This window comes from Mycteria americana, chromosome 2 (genome assembly GCF_035582795.1).
Source record: "Mycteria americana isolate JAX WOST 10 ecotype Jacksonville Zoo and Gardens chromosome 2, USCA_MyAme_1.0, whole genome shotgun sequence".
NCBI lineage: Eukaryota > Metazoa > Chordata > Aves > Ciconiiformes > Ciconiidae > Mycteria > Mycteria americana.
This window is the reverse complement of record NC_134366.1, coordinates 151,360,783-151,376,674: the sequence shown is the minus strand read 5'-3', so window position 1 is coordinate 151,376,674 and position 15,892 is coordinate 151,360,783. Positions and strand designations below refer to the sequence as shown.

The 15,892-nt window shown below is 37.5% G+C and overlaps 1 protein-coding gene across 10 annotated transcripts in view; it reads right to left on the bottom strand.

Moving 5' to 3' along the window:
- The window catches only part of VPS13B (vacuolar protein sorting 13 homolog B), a 491,276-nt gene that overhangs the window by 209,085 nt on the left and 266,299 nt on the right, over positions 1-15,892 (bottom strand). For all 10 annotated transcript variants that reach the window (XM_075495027.1, XM_075495031.1, XM_075495030.1 and 7 more), the window contains 2 exons: positions 15,113-15,319; positions 350-521 (listed from right to left, as the gene is read on the bottom strand). In XM_075495027.1, coding sequence (XP_075351142.1) covers positions 350-521; positions 15,113-15,319 — 379 coding nt within the window. The remainder of the gene's footprint in view (positions 1-349; positions 522-15,112; positions 15,320-15,892) is intronic.

Sequence of the window (15,892 nt, the reverse complement as noted above, 5' to 3'; positions counted from 1 at the left end):
ATGGACATACACAAAACATACTACTAACTCATATAAAAATGAAACATGATTGCTTCTAAGGCAATAAATGCAGCACTCCATTAAGTAAAACAACCAACTTATTTCCAATTTAATATAATCAACTTTCCACGTGGAGGGGGAAGTTTATGCCAAAGAACAATACCAAATTCTGATTACATGCACTAACCTAACTATAGCTTGTCACTCTAGTTTAAAATATAGATCCAACCCATTATTTCTGCATAACAGTGTTTAATATTGTCAATAAATGCTCTGAATAGCTAATACTGTGCTGTAAAATAACATATGGAATTTAAAATAGTATATTAGGGGAAAAAATGTTGAATACCTGTGCCATTATTTCTAGGATCAGGAGCAAACAATTTTATAGTAATTTTTGGCAACATCCACTGCATCCATAGGCTGACACGACCACTTGAGACTCCAATATTACTTGTTGTTTGTTCCAATGTAATGGAGTCTGAGAACGGAGAATCATCACCACCCTGAAGAGAATCGCCCTATGAAACAGATGTAATAGCTGAGGGAAAAAAAAGTATTGCTTTTCACTGCTCCTCTTTTTCTTTCTGTCTAGACTGATGTGGGTGCCCAAATTATATAAATACAGACTCACTGATACAATATTTGAATTAAGCCATTTTTTAACATCAGGAAAAAAATAAAATAGAATATATTCCCCTTTTCTTAGGTAGAGATAATGGACTTTGGCAAAGATTACACAGTAAAACTGTAAGGTTCCATGACCCAGTTCCACTTGGCATAGCGAGGTTTCCTCATTAACTCTACCCTAATAAAATACTATCATAAATGAAAAAAAACAGGCTGATAGGAATAGTTTGAGACGCGATGGGAATGGGGATAAGCAGGCTTGTGTATATCTGAAAGGCAAAGAAAGAAAGAGTTGTTGGAGTTGCCAAATGAAGAGCCACCCAGTATGGCCATAACACTTCTATACCTCATACACACTGGGTTTGGGGTTTTTTTTCCCCTTCTTCTATGTCCTTCCCTGTAACTGCTTGGGAAAAAGATTTCACAAAATAATAGCTTTTTGCAAGAATTGGAAACATTTTAGTTGTCACTTTTTTAATATTTCTGTTATTTAAAAAAGGTGATTGTCACTTGTGATACTCTTAAAAATATGATATGTTGACAAATTAGCTTGTAGAAACTTCTGTGCCATCAATAATCTCTGTTCACTCCCTAAAACATTAAGGGCTCAACAAAGATGACACATGTTTTTAGGAAAATAACATGACAAATGAAAGCTATACTGAAAATCCTGTTTATGAGGCCTTATCAGAGCCCTGCAGGTATGTTCTGATAATTCTTGTGGCACAACTAAAGTATTTACCAGCCATAGGACTTCATCCTGCTCCTTTGCTGGAACTTACGGCCTCCAAATAGGAAAGAAAAGATGCAAACATATAATCGCTCATCAGCTCCTAGTATTTACAACCTATTAAACTGAGTGCAATGGACACATAGGTCACTAATGTCAACCAGAAGCCACTAAAAATCCACCAGCATCTTCACGTGCAACTCCACCAACTGTTGCAAGTTTTCTTCATTATTCAAGGACAAAATGAAAGGAACAGGGTATTGTCACTTTGATCATTAAGATCAAGTTGTTTCTAAGATTTACAGACCAATAAACACCCAAAGTCTTAACTTTTAATGAAGGTTTTGGGGATTAGGAATTATAAATCATGATGAACAAGATGTTTGGGAATTTTGAGATTTATCTAATGACTAGCTGAGATGATCTATATGGAAGACACCCTGGAATCAGACCTACACAGAAAGCATTTCAGTTTGACTGAATCCATTTTAACCTGTCAGGCAAGAAATGACAATGCACTCACTTCAGCTTCAAATGTCCCAAAAAACTTACTTTCAGTAGCAAAATTTAAAACTTGACAGGACTTGACTCATTCTTCAGTCCAAGACTGGAGAATGTGAGTATGGAAGTTCTGTTAGCCATCTGTTTTCTGGATGGGTAGAACTCATCCCAAACCTAATGACATAGCTCCTATGGAAGCATTTATGTTGAGAAATCCCATTTTCAGTCAACACAGGCCTACAGTATAATTACAGGAATTCTATCATGTATACATGTTCTCTTGTCACAAACCTAACCGTACGAGAAGACAAGAAGGTAGGTCAAAATCTTACAAAAGTTTTGCACACAATCCATTATGACTTTGGGCTATTTGATGTACACCAAATGGAGCAGCTGATATCATGCTTTTTGAATTTATTGCATAATGAAGAATATGATTACCTCTACCACTTTCTTTTTCAGAGAAACACTGAAACACAGCTTCTGTTTCACGCTTTCAGCTCTATGTCACTCAAATTAACCTTTTTTTTTTTTTCTTTTTTTTTGTCCCAGCAAAACTCTTAGAGGACACAGACAGAAACAGCAAGGTTATTTTATCGCTTTATCTCTGTGCAGTAACCTTTACCCTTGAAAAACCCAGTGATACCTCCTACAGTTGATAAGAAACTATCTATGTTGTCAATAGGTGACGTAGAGAACTTACCACTCCAGATATTCATTCATATGAGGAAGGGAGAGCTTGTGCAACTAACTAGCATATGTTACTGGAAACTAATACCTAAACATGAGACTACAAGATCTGGACCAGTTCAACAGACATAATATGAAGTGCTGAAATGACAATTAAGATTCAATTCACCTTCAATTGTCTATGGTGATGGTGGCTTTGCATTAATCAAAATGCACGAAAGCAAACAGGTATATTTCTATTTATTTTTATACTTATCATATAAGGCATTATTGCTTACAGCTCTGAACAGACTATGTGTAGAGCCATAGGTGAGCATCTTTTGAAAAACTGTTAGACTCCAGAGGTGCAGAAAGTTAGCTGCTATCAATATGAGGTTTCTTAGTGGAGTATATATATGTTTCAATCTCCTCATCTCACTTTTAAAAAGAAATTAAAGGAAAAAAGACCAGGCCATAGCTCAAGACAAACCTTCAGGCTAAGTACTAATGGAGGGAGATAGTATATAGCACTGTAATGCTCATTCCGTGGTGAAATTACACAACTCAGAAAGAAAAGAAATATCCTATTCTCATCAATTAAGTTTTAAGAAAAATCAGTGTTATTTCCATAACAACATATATAAATTATAAACTTGTGCCATTTTTAAAAATATCATTGTTGCTAGATTTAGAAACAAACTGCAACATGTGTTTTACGGACTGAGAAATTAGATTTTGCTTTATGAAATTTCATCCAAATGACAGTGGGCTTTTGCTCTTCAGATACCATTTGTGAAGAGGAAAACAAAGAAATATGAGTCCAATTCTAACTTTACCATTGTTCAAGACTATTAATCCATCTAATGGTGTCTTTTCATTGTGAATCTAACTAGCTAGTACCTAATTCAGGTATGTGTAAAACTGTCTATGTACAAATCTGTGTTGACTGTATTAAAGAAATCTGTTAAAAAAAAAAAAAAGGCATCACAGAAAAAAAGATACCCTGGCAGTTGAATTAAAGCTGCTGTTTCTAAAAATTAAGTAGTTCAACTTTGTAAATCTCTAGGATTAGAGATCAGTGCTATCATTACTAATCATCAGTGGCTGCTGAACAGCAAATAAAAAAATGCCTGGTTTTTTGCAAAAGAGTTCATGATGAAGAAAACATTCTCTATGAGAAGTGTTTCATTAGTGTACAGAAAGCAAGTGCTGTTATAATTGGGAACATTTCCTTAAATATTAGTCATAATGTGTCAGAGAACCATGGATATGGCATTAGGTGACACTGTACAAGTCAGACTAAAAAAAGATATTGCTCATTGGATTTGTGAATGCCATGTAGGAATGAGATCACAGGGCATGAAAGACAGACAATAGAGAGTTTCAACCCATAGGAAAAACAAGTAGCTTACCTTCAAGAGAACTAACAAAAGGGTAAGAAAATAATGTAATATTGACAGTACTAACCTCTGAAAAGGTGCAATTTATGCTAGCATCTTAAATATGAAAGGGCAAATACAGTAATAAATTGGAATGCATATTATATATTCATTGTCCTATGACAGGTTTTGTCTGTGATGTCTTTATTCTACAAAAATCTTCTAGATGTCTGCTATAAAATGCTTGATCACTTATTAATGGTCAGATTGAGAGAGAGGGAAAGAGAATATAAATGAATGAGTGAACAAACACAGAGCTGGAGGTACCAAAGACCTGCAGAAACAAACTGAAGAAAACTAACACGTATGCCTTAGTCTGAATGAAGTTCTTGCTCTGTAAAAAAAGCAGTACTTAGAGGCCTATCAATTAAATGTGTGGTCCTCATGGAGTCCATAAAGGCAGAAGAAGTGCAAGTAGCCCAGAAACTAAGACAAGAGACTAACACTGCTCTGTCTATATGAGATAGACCTGTACAGACTGTTCTGAAGTAGCTGGACAAGGACCAGAAGCGTCTGAGCAAGATTAATCAGAAAGAGAGAAAGAACACTTGTCTGTGTAGGTATATATCTATTTGCATGTGTGGTGGATGGAGCAGGGAGCTGTAATAATGGGAGTTAAGGAAACGAATTTGGGAAAGAAGATTCTGAATGTACTTACAGAAGACAAGTTACAGAAACGAGGGATGAATGGACAAGTCCATTGGTGAGAGAGCTGGTAACTGAGCATAGAAGGGAACAAGCAGACAAGCAGAGTTAAAGGAGAAGGAGATTCATCCGGTTCCCTTCAAACAGACCTCCCAGAGGGAAACTTCCCTATACCATTTTATCCACCAATTTTTAACACCTTCTTTCTTTTAGAATCCTTTCTTCCCTGAAAGGTTCTTAACTGTCACCAAGTTGTCAGTGTGTTTAAATCAGTAACAACTAGCTTATAAATGACATGGGAGAAAGGACCTACTGAAGGCTACTTTTTTTTTTTTTTGGTAAATCTTCATCCATACACTATGCCTTCTCTCCCTTCCTGCTTCCCTCCCTGTCCTTTCTCTTTTGAGCATTTCTTCTCCATTGTGTTCTCATTGAGCAAACTTCCTTACACAAAACCACCTGAAATGCCTCTCCAAGCCATGGACTTAACATGACCCTCTTGCTTTTATAATTTGTTTACTCTCCCTTCCATTTTTCTTTTACATTGTCTGCAAATCTAGATATTAAACGTAGCAGGGCCTGTCTCCTGCTGTGTTTCTAATAATATTTAATGTCTACCACAGTAGGACTTCTAACTGGAGAAACCTCAGATAGCTCATTTCACTAAGAGGCATCCAACTCCAAAGCAAGTGTGACACAGTGGACACATGGCACCCAACAAGATGAAAAAATATAGGGGTGGTAGAACCTGTTAAGTAACACATTCAGGGCAGAGGTTAACTCCTTTCTGCCAAACTGTGACTCATATTTCCTATTTGCTTCCCCAGAAAAATCCTTCCTGCCCCTTGCCAGACCTTTTTGTGCAAAGACTCCAGTCTCTGAGTACTGTTTACTAACCACGCCTTTGCAAGATATTTCCTACTGTCTTCACAGAGAACTCGACTTTCTCCATTAATAAATAACTAATAAATCAAACCAGAACTCTACTCTCTCTCTGCCACTTAATTGTAGACAGGACTGACAGCAACACAGAAGTAGGTATCTTTTCAGCACTGTAAGCAAAAGTCAGTTTTGTTTCTTCAAGGATGCCAGCACCTGTCCTTGGAATGGAAAAGTATGGGGAAGGAATGAAAATTGGGAAACAGCCTTGGAGAGTGTCAGGCCTGGAAATCCCCCAACATCTCAAAGGGTGTAGGTAAGCAGCCACTTTTCCAGTACTAACCAATGTTAGTCCTTCTGCTTCTCCTGAAATGGCAGGCTCCATTGATAGGACAGTGGCATAAGCCAGGACGCAACAATCACCCAGCCATTTTGCCGTCCTCTGACTATCCCTGTCCACCCTCTTCAAACACTTGCCAGCCTCCCCTCCAACCGTCTACTCTCCAACAGCCTACTTGTAAAGCTATAAAAAGAAGGAGCAAAAATGTATCCTTCCAGAGCTGGAAAGAACACAATACTTTGAGAATCCCTTCTCAATGAGTCTTTATTTGCAAAGTCCTCATTCTGACATTAGAGAAGCCTCATCCTATTTCATGACTTGCAATTTCATGCCATCAGCATGACATCAGTTCTGAGCCTTTCAATTTCTGCCGATAAACTCCTTTCTTCTTCTTGTTTCTTTCATATAACTTATCCAAACAGTTCTTTGACACTCTGCCTTCCAATAACTTCCCACACCTTCCTAATTTGCCTTTGAATGATAGCCCTAAAAGATGATGCTTCTGGGATAACTGTTCTCATCAAACCTCACATGCTCTAGAGACGTTGGAGTAAACAGTACTTTGGAACAGGGGGATCCCTTCAGCAGGTTGGCTCTGAAGGAAGGAGCCAGCCAAGGACAATTTCCCTTCACTGAGATCCTCAGATGGATTTCACAGGGTATCAAGAAATGGGAGCCAATTAAAGGTTAAGGAAAGAGATAAACAATACTTATTTAAACCTGAGACTATGTTTGTTTACAGTTCAAGTCAAAGTTCAAGCCAATGTTGACGTTCTGTGGATTGATTTGTTGCTCTCTATTTTTTTCATTCTATAAAAAGCATTTTGGTTTTTTTTTCTTCTTTCTTTTGGTGTTGCAGCATTTTTTAAGTTCTTTACATACTGTAGGCACACTTAATTTACCAAACTGTAACTTACAAACTGTGATGGAGGGGGTGGGAATGAGAGACATTCTCCTCCCTGCCCTCCGTACACACCCTCACTCTCCCACTGGACATGTTCCAAAATGCTTTTTGTATGAAAATCAACTTTGTTCTAAAATTTTGGCAGGTCTCTACATTTATAATAGTTAAAAAAGAAGAAAACAATAGTAAGTAAAACTTAATGGGGTACAGTTAACAGCAAATACGTACAGCCACCATGGCAAGTTTTGAATTTTATAATTGGGTTCTTTTATTTTCATTATTTAATGTGTTCAGATGATTCATGCATTTTGTTGACTTTTTTTTAGAGAGAGCTGTTTTTGTTTAGTGGTTTGAGTATATAGATAACTTTGTTGTGTAGAAAACTGAGGTTATCATTTTCCCACACTTTTCTTTAAGCTCATTTTTCTAAAGATATTAAATTATGTACTATGCCTCTCAGAAAATCAGCCAGTTGATAATTTTGGCACAAGGTTACTTATAACAGTACTTGTGAGATTCCTGAAGAACTGCATTTATCTAGCATAAGCCCAGACATATATAAAAAGCAAATTAACCCAGGACTGTGCAATCAAATTTAACAGCAGCAAACCCTGAATTTTAGGGAATGTGGCCCCTACCAACTTCCAAGCCTCTTATATCTATGACGTTTACAAAAAAACAGAGTTACAGGTACAGGCCCAGATGTGTCATTAGAAACTGCTTCCTCCTTTTCCAAATGCATAATGCAGTAGGCCACATATCTGATATGCTGTAACCAAAAAATACACAGGTGAGGAAAAGAAGCCAAGGTGCTCGCAGTTTCTCTTACTATTGCTGGAGCTAAGCTTTTGCTGGCATCATTCCAATGTTGTTTGTGCTCACGCTTGTCTGATTTGCAGATGTTTCTCACACTTTAATTTCTGTAGCATGTGAGGTGGCTTTATTAAATCCTATTCAAATTATGTAGTACACAATTGCGTAGCTGTGGAACAAAACTTCATTTAGTCAATGCAGAATTAAGGCCTACACATGCTTGTAGGCCTTACAAGGAAGTGAACCTGAAAAAGAAAACCAGTCCTTGGATTTCTAGGAGTCAAATGGATGATGTCGATGTAAACCAACGTTATCAGTAATAAAGGAATTGTGAACCTCTGGACATAGCCAGAGGCAAAGTTGGGGGTCAGACACCTGGACCTGCAATTGCCAGGGTTTTGGAACTTGCTCTACCACAGGGCCCGCAAGTCCTAACCAGGGCCTCCACTCACTTGTGCTTAGCTTTGCACTCCAATTCTGTACTCAGGTTACTGTTTTCCCATCTGGTATTCCAGGTCACTTGTGTGTACTACCGCTTGGACTAGCTAGCTTGACAGTATAGCTAAAACTGCATTAAGCTTAGGCTTTCAGTGATAACCTTTTCTGTTTGCAGCTATGCCAGCTGCAGAGCTTATCAACAGACATCCCCAGCTGCTCAACACTATGTCCCTGTCAGAGGTTACTGGGTTAGTGGCTCTGTCCATCCCCTACTTCCACAGTTCAATGTGAACATACTATCTAAATTTTTTCTGCCATTCAAACATACATAAACAGTTGAATTGGCCCATTCTCTTTCTCAGTGGCAGAACTGCAGATGCTCCTCTGAAGGCAGACATTGCTATATGGCTATCCTTTGGGAGCTGAAAAATGAAGAGACTGCATTTCTTCTTAGCCTTCTGTTAATGGTACTGTAACCAGAACCATTGGGCAGAGTCAGAGGGACTAAAAAGCTGATGGTCTGCAGTAGCTGACTTTTTTTTTTTTAAATAAGCTCAAATTCTTAGAAATTTTTTGTAGTGAAAAAACTAAGAAACTGAAGTGAGAAGACAGACTGTGCTGTTGCTTCTCATGCAGTTTCAATTTTCATTTTGGATTTTCAGCACCCAGCGTTGTATTGTTAAATACATTTATGCAGTAATTTTCTGCTCTGCTTCCAGATCTACAGAAAAATCAAGCCAGAGTCAGAAACCCTGAACTATTTTCCCACAACTTCTCATGCCAAGTCCTAAAATATACAATTTAATTCTTTCACCAATTGTTGCAAATTGACCAATATACTGAGTTTATTTTCTTAGCAGAATTTATCTTTGTTCATCAGGAAGATCCAAACATATGAGGCCTTCATCCTTGGCCTGCCTAAAGCTCAGGGATGATCACAGTTTGGCCACACTACTGCTATGCCTTATCAAAATAACTTCTGCGTTCTTGCTCAATCACTGAGTTTCCCCAAGGACTAAACACTTCTACCACTGTTTGTACTTAAGTAAACAGTAACAAGTGGCCTGTTGTAGTCCCTACTACCTTTGCTTTTGCTGTTCCAAAGGAGGGATGGTAAAAATGATTAACTGTTTCCAGCCCTCCAGCACTTAAGCCTCTCACTCGTGTTTCCCTGTCTTACCACCACACAGATTAAAATTCAGTAAGCTAGGTAGCTTTATCCACATAGGACTGTGGTGCTCACTTTCAACTTGTCAGCATGAAAAGAATTACACACAGCTTAAAATATAAATCATTCACAGATCACATAAACAAATTACTTCTTTTGCTGTTTAATATAAACAGTTGTGAGAGTTTGCTTTCTTCCGATTCATTTATAGCAAGTCCGTTGCAGCTGAAAGAAGCTTTAAAAATAATCATGTCTCCCACAGAACAAAATAACACATTAACTGTAAAATCTCTAAACTTTGAAAACCCGTACCTATTGCAGCAAAATATTTTGTTCGACAGACTTCCACATTTCAAGATTTAAAAATATAGTAACATATAAACAAAATACAGACTCTGATAAAACACAAACTTCTGGAAAATCTCCCTAAGTCAAATCTGTAGAAACACATATTATTGTTTAATTACTCTATATACTTCATTGCTGCTTTTCAGCTATAATGACTATAAAATATATAGCTGCAAGGTGAAATTGTGGCTGATGCACTCTATTTTTATATATATTACCTCCTCCATTTCTTTCATTAAAAACATTACTGTTACAATAGTCTGAAAACGATTTACGAATACAGGAGGGTACTTTCCAAATCAAACAACATGGACCTAGCTTTGCTCCCACTGACTTCTTTGCAAGTAGCATTAGGCCAATATTAAGTACTTTCAAATTTCCAAAGACCAAAATATGCATCTAATCAATACTAGCATTTTAGAGAATGTAAAGACGTTAAGTACACAGTATTTAAAGAGATTAAAATAAAAGTATTTTTCTATTTCTCCAAGTATTTGCAAGTTGTTTTCAGACCTGTCAGTATCAAGACAGCAATCAAGCAAGGTTTTGTTGGTGTTAGGTCTCCTGGTCTACACTGTAACTGCCTCATCTGCTTTTATTACTCCCTTGATGGAATTCAGACTCTGTGGGAAGGGAAGGGAGCAGTCCAGTTCCAACCAGCAGCAAAACCACAGACAGGGATAAATCAGACCCAGGAAAACAGTGGAATGCTGCTCCAGTCTTCTCAGCTGCCTCCCCCAAAGCTGCTTCCCCCTTCCCTTTCCCCTCTACCGCTGACTGAAAGCATGCCTTTTTCAGTCAGCCTCTGCTTCCAAGCAGTATCACTTCTGCTTAGCTGGTTAACTTTCCTGACATCCCAGTCCCTACAATGACCATTTCTGTGAGGTATCAAAGATAACTTTTGCCTTCCTGTCTCCAAACACCACCAATCCCTGCCCATGGCTCAGATTTTCTATACCAGTCTCTGAAGAGTACTTGAAGAATACCACAACATATGAAGCTGACAAGGATTAGGTTACCCTGACATCCCCTGCTCGGCTTCCACATTTTTTGAAATTAAAATTACTTCTTTAGAAGGCACCTGGAAAAATATTCAGCCCTCAGCTGTACTTTGGTGCAAGACAATGCAATTGGCTTTTAAAATACTTGTTTGGATTTCACTAGTTAGGCTCTTGTGAACAAACAGGGTCTCCACATAAAAAGTCTTATGTCTAAGATAGATGTTATATACGCGATCCATACTTGGATAGATTGTGAAGGACTACGTCTTCACACCAGACCCAGAAGAAAAACTTGGCCTCATTGAAAATAGTCTGGTATAACAGACTGACATCTGCAGCCCATTAAGCAATTTGACAGGTAGAACTAGCTGCTGTACTTCACAGGAGACAAAACAATAAAAAAAAAAAATCTGTCTACATTTCTTGTCTACAAGGCCTGTCAACTTACTTTGCCTGCTTTTGGGGTAGAGGAATAGCGGTACAGCTCTCTGGACAGATGCCACTCAGATGCACCTCTGCATCTATAATGGGGTTCTGTGCATATCTGAACATACTAAGGAGGTTATTTTTCTTCAAATAAAGTCTATATTATCCCAACTATAACTGAGGCACTCAGCAGACTGAAGTAGTTAGTTCAAAGTAGCAGCTGGAGACAGCAGAAGTGACCAGATTCTCTCTCTCATCTTCACATCCTACCCTCTTCTAATAAAGGAGAAGCACAATTCCATGATCACACTATCTACAGCTAGGTATGGTGATAGTAACTAAGTTAGCAAAAGGAAATAGGGAAACTAAGTGATTAACTACTCTCAAAGGAGAAACAGCTTTCACTAGTGAAAAAAAATGGGGGAGAACATTCCTTAGGTGATTTTTTCAATACCTGTATTTTTAAATTCTCAACAATCCTTACCTCAAAGAACAGGACAGCAACCATGTCATTATAATGAAAACCTAACTTGTGCTTTGATACTAGGAAATATGTTGAATAAGTTCAGAGACAGCCACCAACCGCAGAAGAGAATGTGTTATGGAGATACTGCCAACCATTATGTTATAAATTAAATAATTTATATTGTCTAAAATAGTCTATTAGAAATGTGAGAAGAAAATATGGTTCCTTTTATTATTTCTCACTGGTTGGCCAAGTGTGATTCTCCTACCTCTTTCCCTTTCCCACCCCCAACAGTACTGCACAACTCACAGACAACAGGACTGTGCACAGTCTCAGTAACAGTGTTCTTAGCTACTTTACATGTGATGATCTGCAAAAGTTCATTGTATAGCTTCAAAACACTTTGAGATTTATTTTTACTGATGGCCACCAAAAGATAAAAAAAGAAAAAAAATCCAGGTAAAGTGATGACTACATTGATTTAAAATGGTGGTAGAGCGCTCAAGATCATTTTCCCTATGGCTTAATAAAAATCTGTTTGGAAAACGTCATTTACATCATCTAGAACGCATTAACTTGGTCATCCTGATAGGTGATTCACCTCACTCCAACCGGTAGCTTGACATAAAATTAGTCCTAAGAGTGAAGGGATAATTGATTTTTTTGAGATTTGTTTTGTTTTAAACCTCAGTCTTCAAATACAAGAAAGCACTAGGTCAAGACAACCTTTGATGTTACATCCCATAACAAGCAAATCATTTAAATGAATCCTCCAGCAGCTATCCATTCTTTTTCACCTTACAGTACTAACTTTTTTCAAGAAATCACAAGACCAGTATCAAAGGTGGTCTTCAAGTATAAACACTGATGCACAAACTCATAAAAACGAATAGTACCCACAAAACTCAAATACAGCATTTTTGTAGATACTAGTCTTACAGGAATCTAAACTCTGGCTTGACTTCCCATGACAAAGAGTCTAAGTCTTTTTTTCAACCACAGTAATTCAAAACCTTTGCCTGTCTCTTTTTTTACTGTTAATTAAAACCCTTGTACACCCTACATACTGTTTTGATTTTAATCACCTCAATACACCAAATATTGCCACCCAGTTAATCAGAAATGGAATAAGATTTTCCTCAGCTGCTGAGCCAAAAATATTACCCTCCTACTTGAACAACTCTGTGAATATTTTCCTAACAATATAAAAATTAGCCTTCTAATTCTTATTTTCAATTTCTGACAAAGAACTTCTTACAATCTCTAATATCTGGCCATGTATACGTTCCCCCACCTCACTGTCTCCATTAAACAAATGACACCTGCCTCAGTATGCTTTTCTATCTGTGCGCTTATCCCTTGTGCTGGCTCTTTCTTCTGGACTGCCTTCCTACCCCAGCCACAGACAGAACACCTTGGGCTGAGAGCTCTGAATGGAGATGATGGACAGGAGCTCTGTTCCTCAGTCTTTCAGTCATATGAACTATGGCTTCACGCAAACACTTTCTCCTGTTTGTACCTTTCTTTCATCTTCCATATCTTTAATAACACCCTCAGAGCATGGCCAATTTTTAAATGTATTTATCCTGCCCAAGGACAATTCCTTACAAAGCAGTTTTCAAATCTCAGTTGTAAAGTGCTATGTCAACTCGAAGTCCTCTATTGTGAAAAAAAAATCCAATATTAATGTCATGTGTTTTAATAGAAGTTTCTATTCTAACAAGATTGAAATTACGGTCTTAGCTTCAGAGTGGAAAAGGCTGAACACAAATTCTAACATTGTTGTTTGTTGGCTAATTCACCAAATTTCATTTAGATCAGGAGAAAATGTATTTAGCTAGTGCATAACATTTGTTAAGAATAGGAAGAAAATTAAACAAATGATGAACAACATTTTGCAAAGGGGTAGGATATGATGCTGAACTTGGACCCATATTACCAAAATAATCTTGTTAACATATGGATTAAAACAATTACTGAATCAGTTTCAAGTAATGCTCCAAGTACAGCATGTACTCCAAATACTGCTGTCTATATAGAGGGTCAAAAACAAATTGTTATTTATAAAGCTAGTGGTTTCTGATTTTAATGAGAAAAGGATTTGATGTGAGTAGGTGAAAAAATATTATTTTTGTGACCATATTGTTTTCTTACTGTTATTGCTTACCTTCAATTCTGTATCCATGGCAAAATTTTTCACAATTGAGATCACACATACATAGAAATACACCAAGACCAAGGCTATTCAAATAATCTAGAAACATTTTAGTGAAACAACTTAAGAACTGAAACTCTAGCTCAAACACCTTTTAATGACAGTTACCTCCGTGTGTGTGTGATGCATATAAAAAGTAAGCACTAGCAATCACCGTTTCGTTTTCTCCAAACCTGAGAATTAATACAAACCATACATAGGGTTAAAGCAATCCTGGCCAAATGTTGTTGAATATGTAATTGCACTCAGCATTCAAACTGCTGTGTATTTGCCTGTGTTCCAGAACTGTTCTACAAGACGCCTCCAAAATTGCTGTGTTTGTTCTGAGAACGAAACCCAGTCTCCCAGAACAGTCTCCCTGCATTCTAATAGCTTTATGTTAAGAATGAAGCATTGCATACGTATGATATACCATTGGTATACCTTCAACTCATCTTACACATTTTTGGCTCTCTCCTGGAGCACAAACAAGGCCAACTCATTATTCTAACTAGTAAGCGCGACGGGGGCACTAAGTAAATCACAAATACTAAGCCTACTCAGTTGCGCAGCCTCCTGTGACCACCCATTCTACTTTATCAGCTACCTGGTGACTCATAGCTAATAATACTCATGGATGAAGTTTAACACTGTATTCATGCTGATAAAAGAATTAGCCTTCTTTCCTCAGTATGGCAGAGAAGCAGAACTCCTTCCCGTGCCTCAAAATAATATTTTACAGTCTTAGGCACACACAGAGATTACAATCAGGTACCAGTTGCTCCAGGCACTTACGCAGTCCTGTAAATTAAGGAAGCAGAAATACATAAAACCAAGTGTCCAATCTTTCTTATATTTCAAGCTGCATACCCAAATCCTCATGTGACTGAACAAAAGCACTCCTGAAACATGGGACAGCTGGGAGAGGGGAAAGAACTGAGCTCTAGAAGTAGTTCATAGATGGAGGGTAACAATGGCTGGATGGACCTGGGGTGAGCATGCAGCTGGGTGACCTGCAATGCAACCGCCCCTGTACCTCTCCTGGTTGCCAATACAGTCTACACACAGCAGCTCTCTACTGACTCAAACATAGTAGCGACTGGCTTCTGCTGAAGGCTGAAGCTACTTGGAATGACTCGCAAGCAGCACAGGTATCACAGGTACTTCCAAAACACCAGTTACTATTCTAATAATTCTAGACTTGAAAAACACCTTATGCTTCTTGACCTGAAAACACTAACTGTAATGTTCTGACAAGAGTCAATATTCATTCATTCAAAGAAAAACAATCCAGACAAATAATAAACATAGGAGCAATACAGGTATGTATTTTTTTTTCCCCCTCCTTCCTCTTGTTCCACTAAACTGAGTAAAGAGGTATTCACTAGTTTATTGGGGCAAAGCTACTTTCCATAGGGACAATACTGCTCTTTCTGATCATTCTGATTCTTACTTGACTGCACTGCACACCACACGTTGTAACTCAGAACTCACATGACTTTTTTTTTTAAGAAAGCCTACCTCTGTAGTGGTCCCAATGTCAGCAGATGGGCTGTATGTACTGGTATCTGGTGGAGCAGTACCAACACTACTTTTAACCGGAGAGCTAGGAGGAGCAGGTCCTGTCATGGTTTCAGTATAGACAGAAGATTGATATAGAATTCCTTTCCTCTGAATTTTATTCAAAACTTTACTTGTGATCTCAGCCAGTTCATACAGAAGCTGCACCTAAAAGAAAAAAAATCCTGTTTTAGGATGAAGCTTTCCTTAATGAGGTGAAGGAAAATCATCAAAGTCCTCCACTGAGACTTAGAATGTAGCAGAACTGACCTTCTCACCATTTATAATGTTCTGATAAGCAATTAAATTGCAATTAAAATAATTAACATCAGTTACAGTATAGTGATTTTGATAAAAATAATCTGTGCTTTATCTAAACATATGGTGTGTAGCCCATAAAAACATAACCAATAACATGGTCTTGTGAAACTTCTACTAATACCAGTTTAACAATTAAACAAAGGTAATTTATGGTATGTTTCATGTGTATAGATACTGCCTCTAGAAAAAGGCAAACATACAAACTTTATGAAATACTAATGATGCAAAAATTAGTCATTTAAATGGTATTAAAATAATGATCCCACGCAGCATATGAAGCTGTTCTATGTTTTAGGAAGAATATCCACTATTAAACTCAATAGTCTCCTGGCATATGTCATTCCAGTATTCAGAAACACACTGTTTAACTTGTACATTGTTTGACTCAGTTCTAAGATATTTACACAAGTTTTTGTAAAT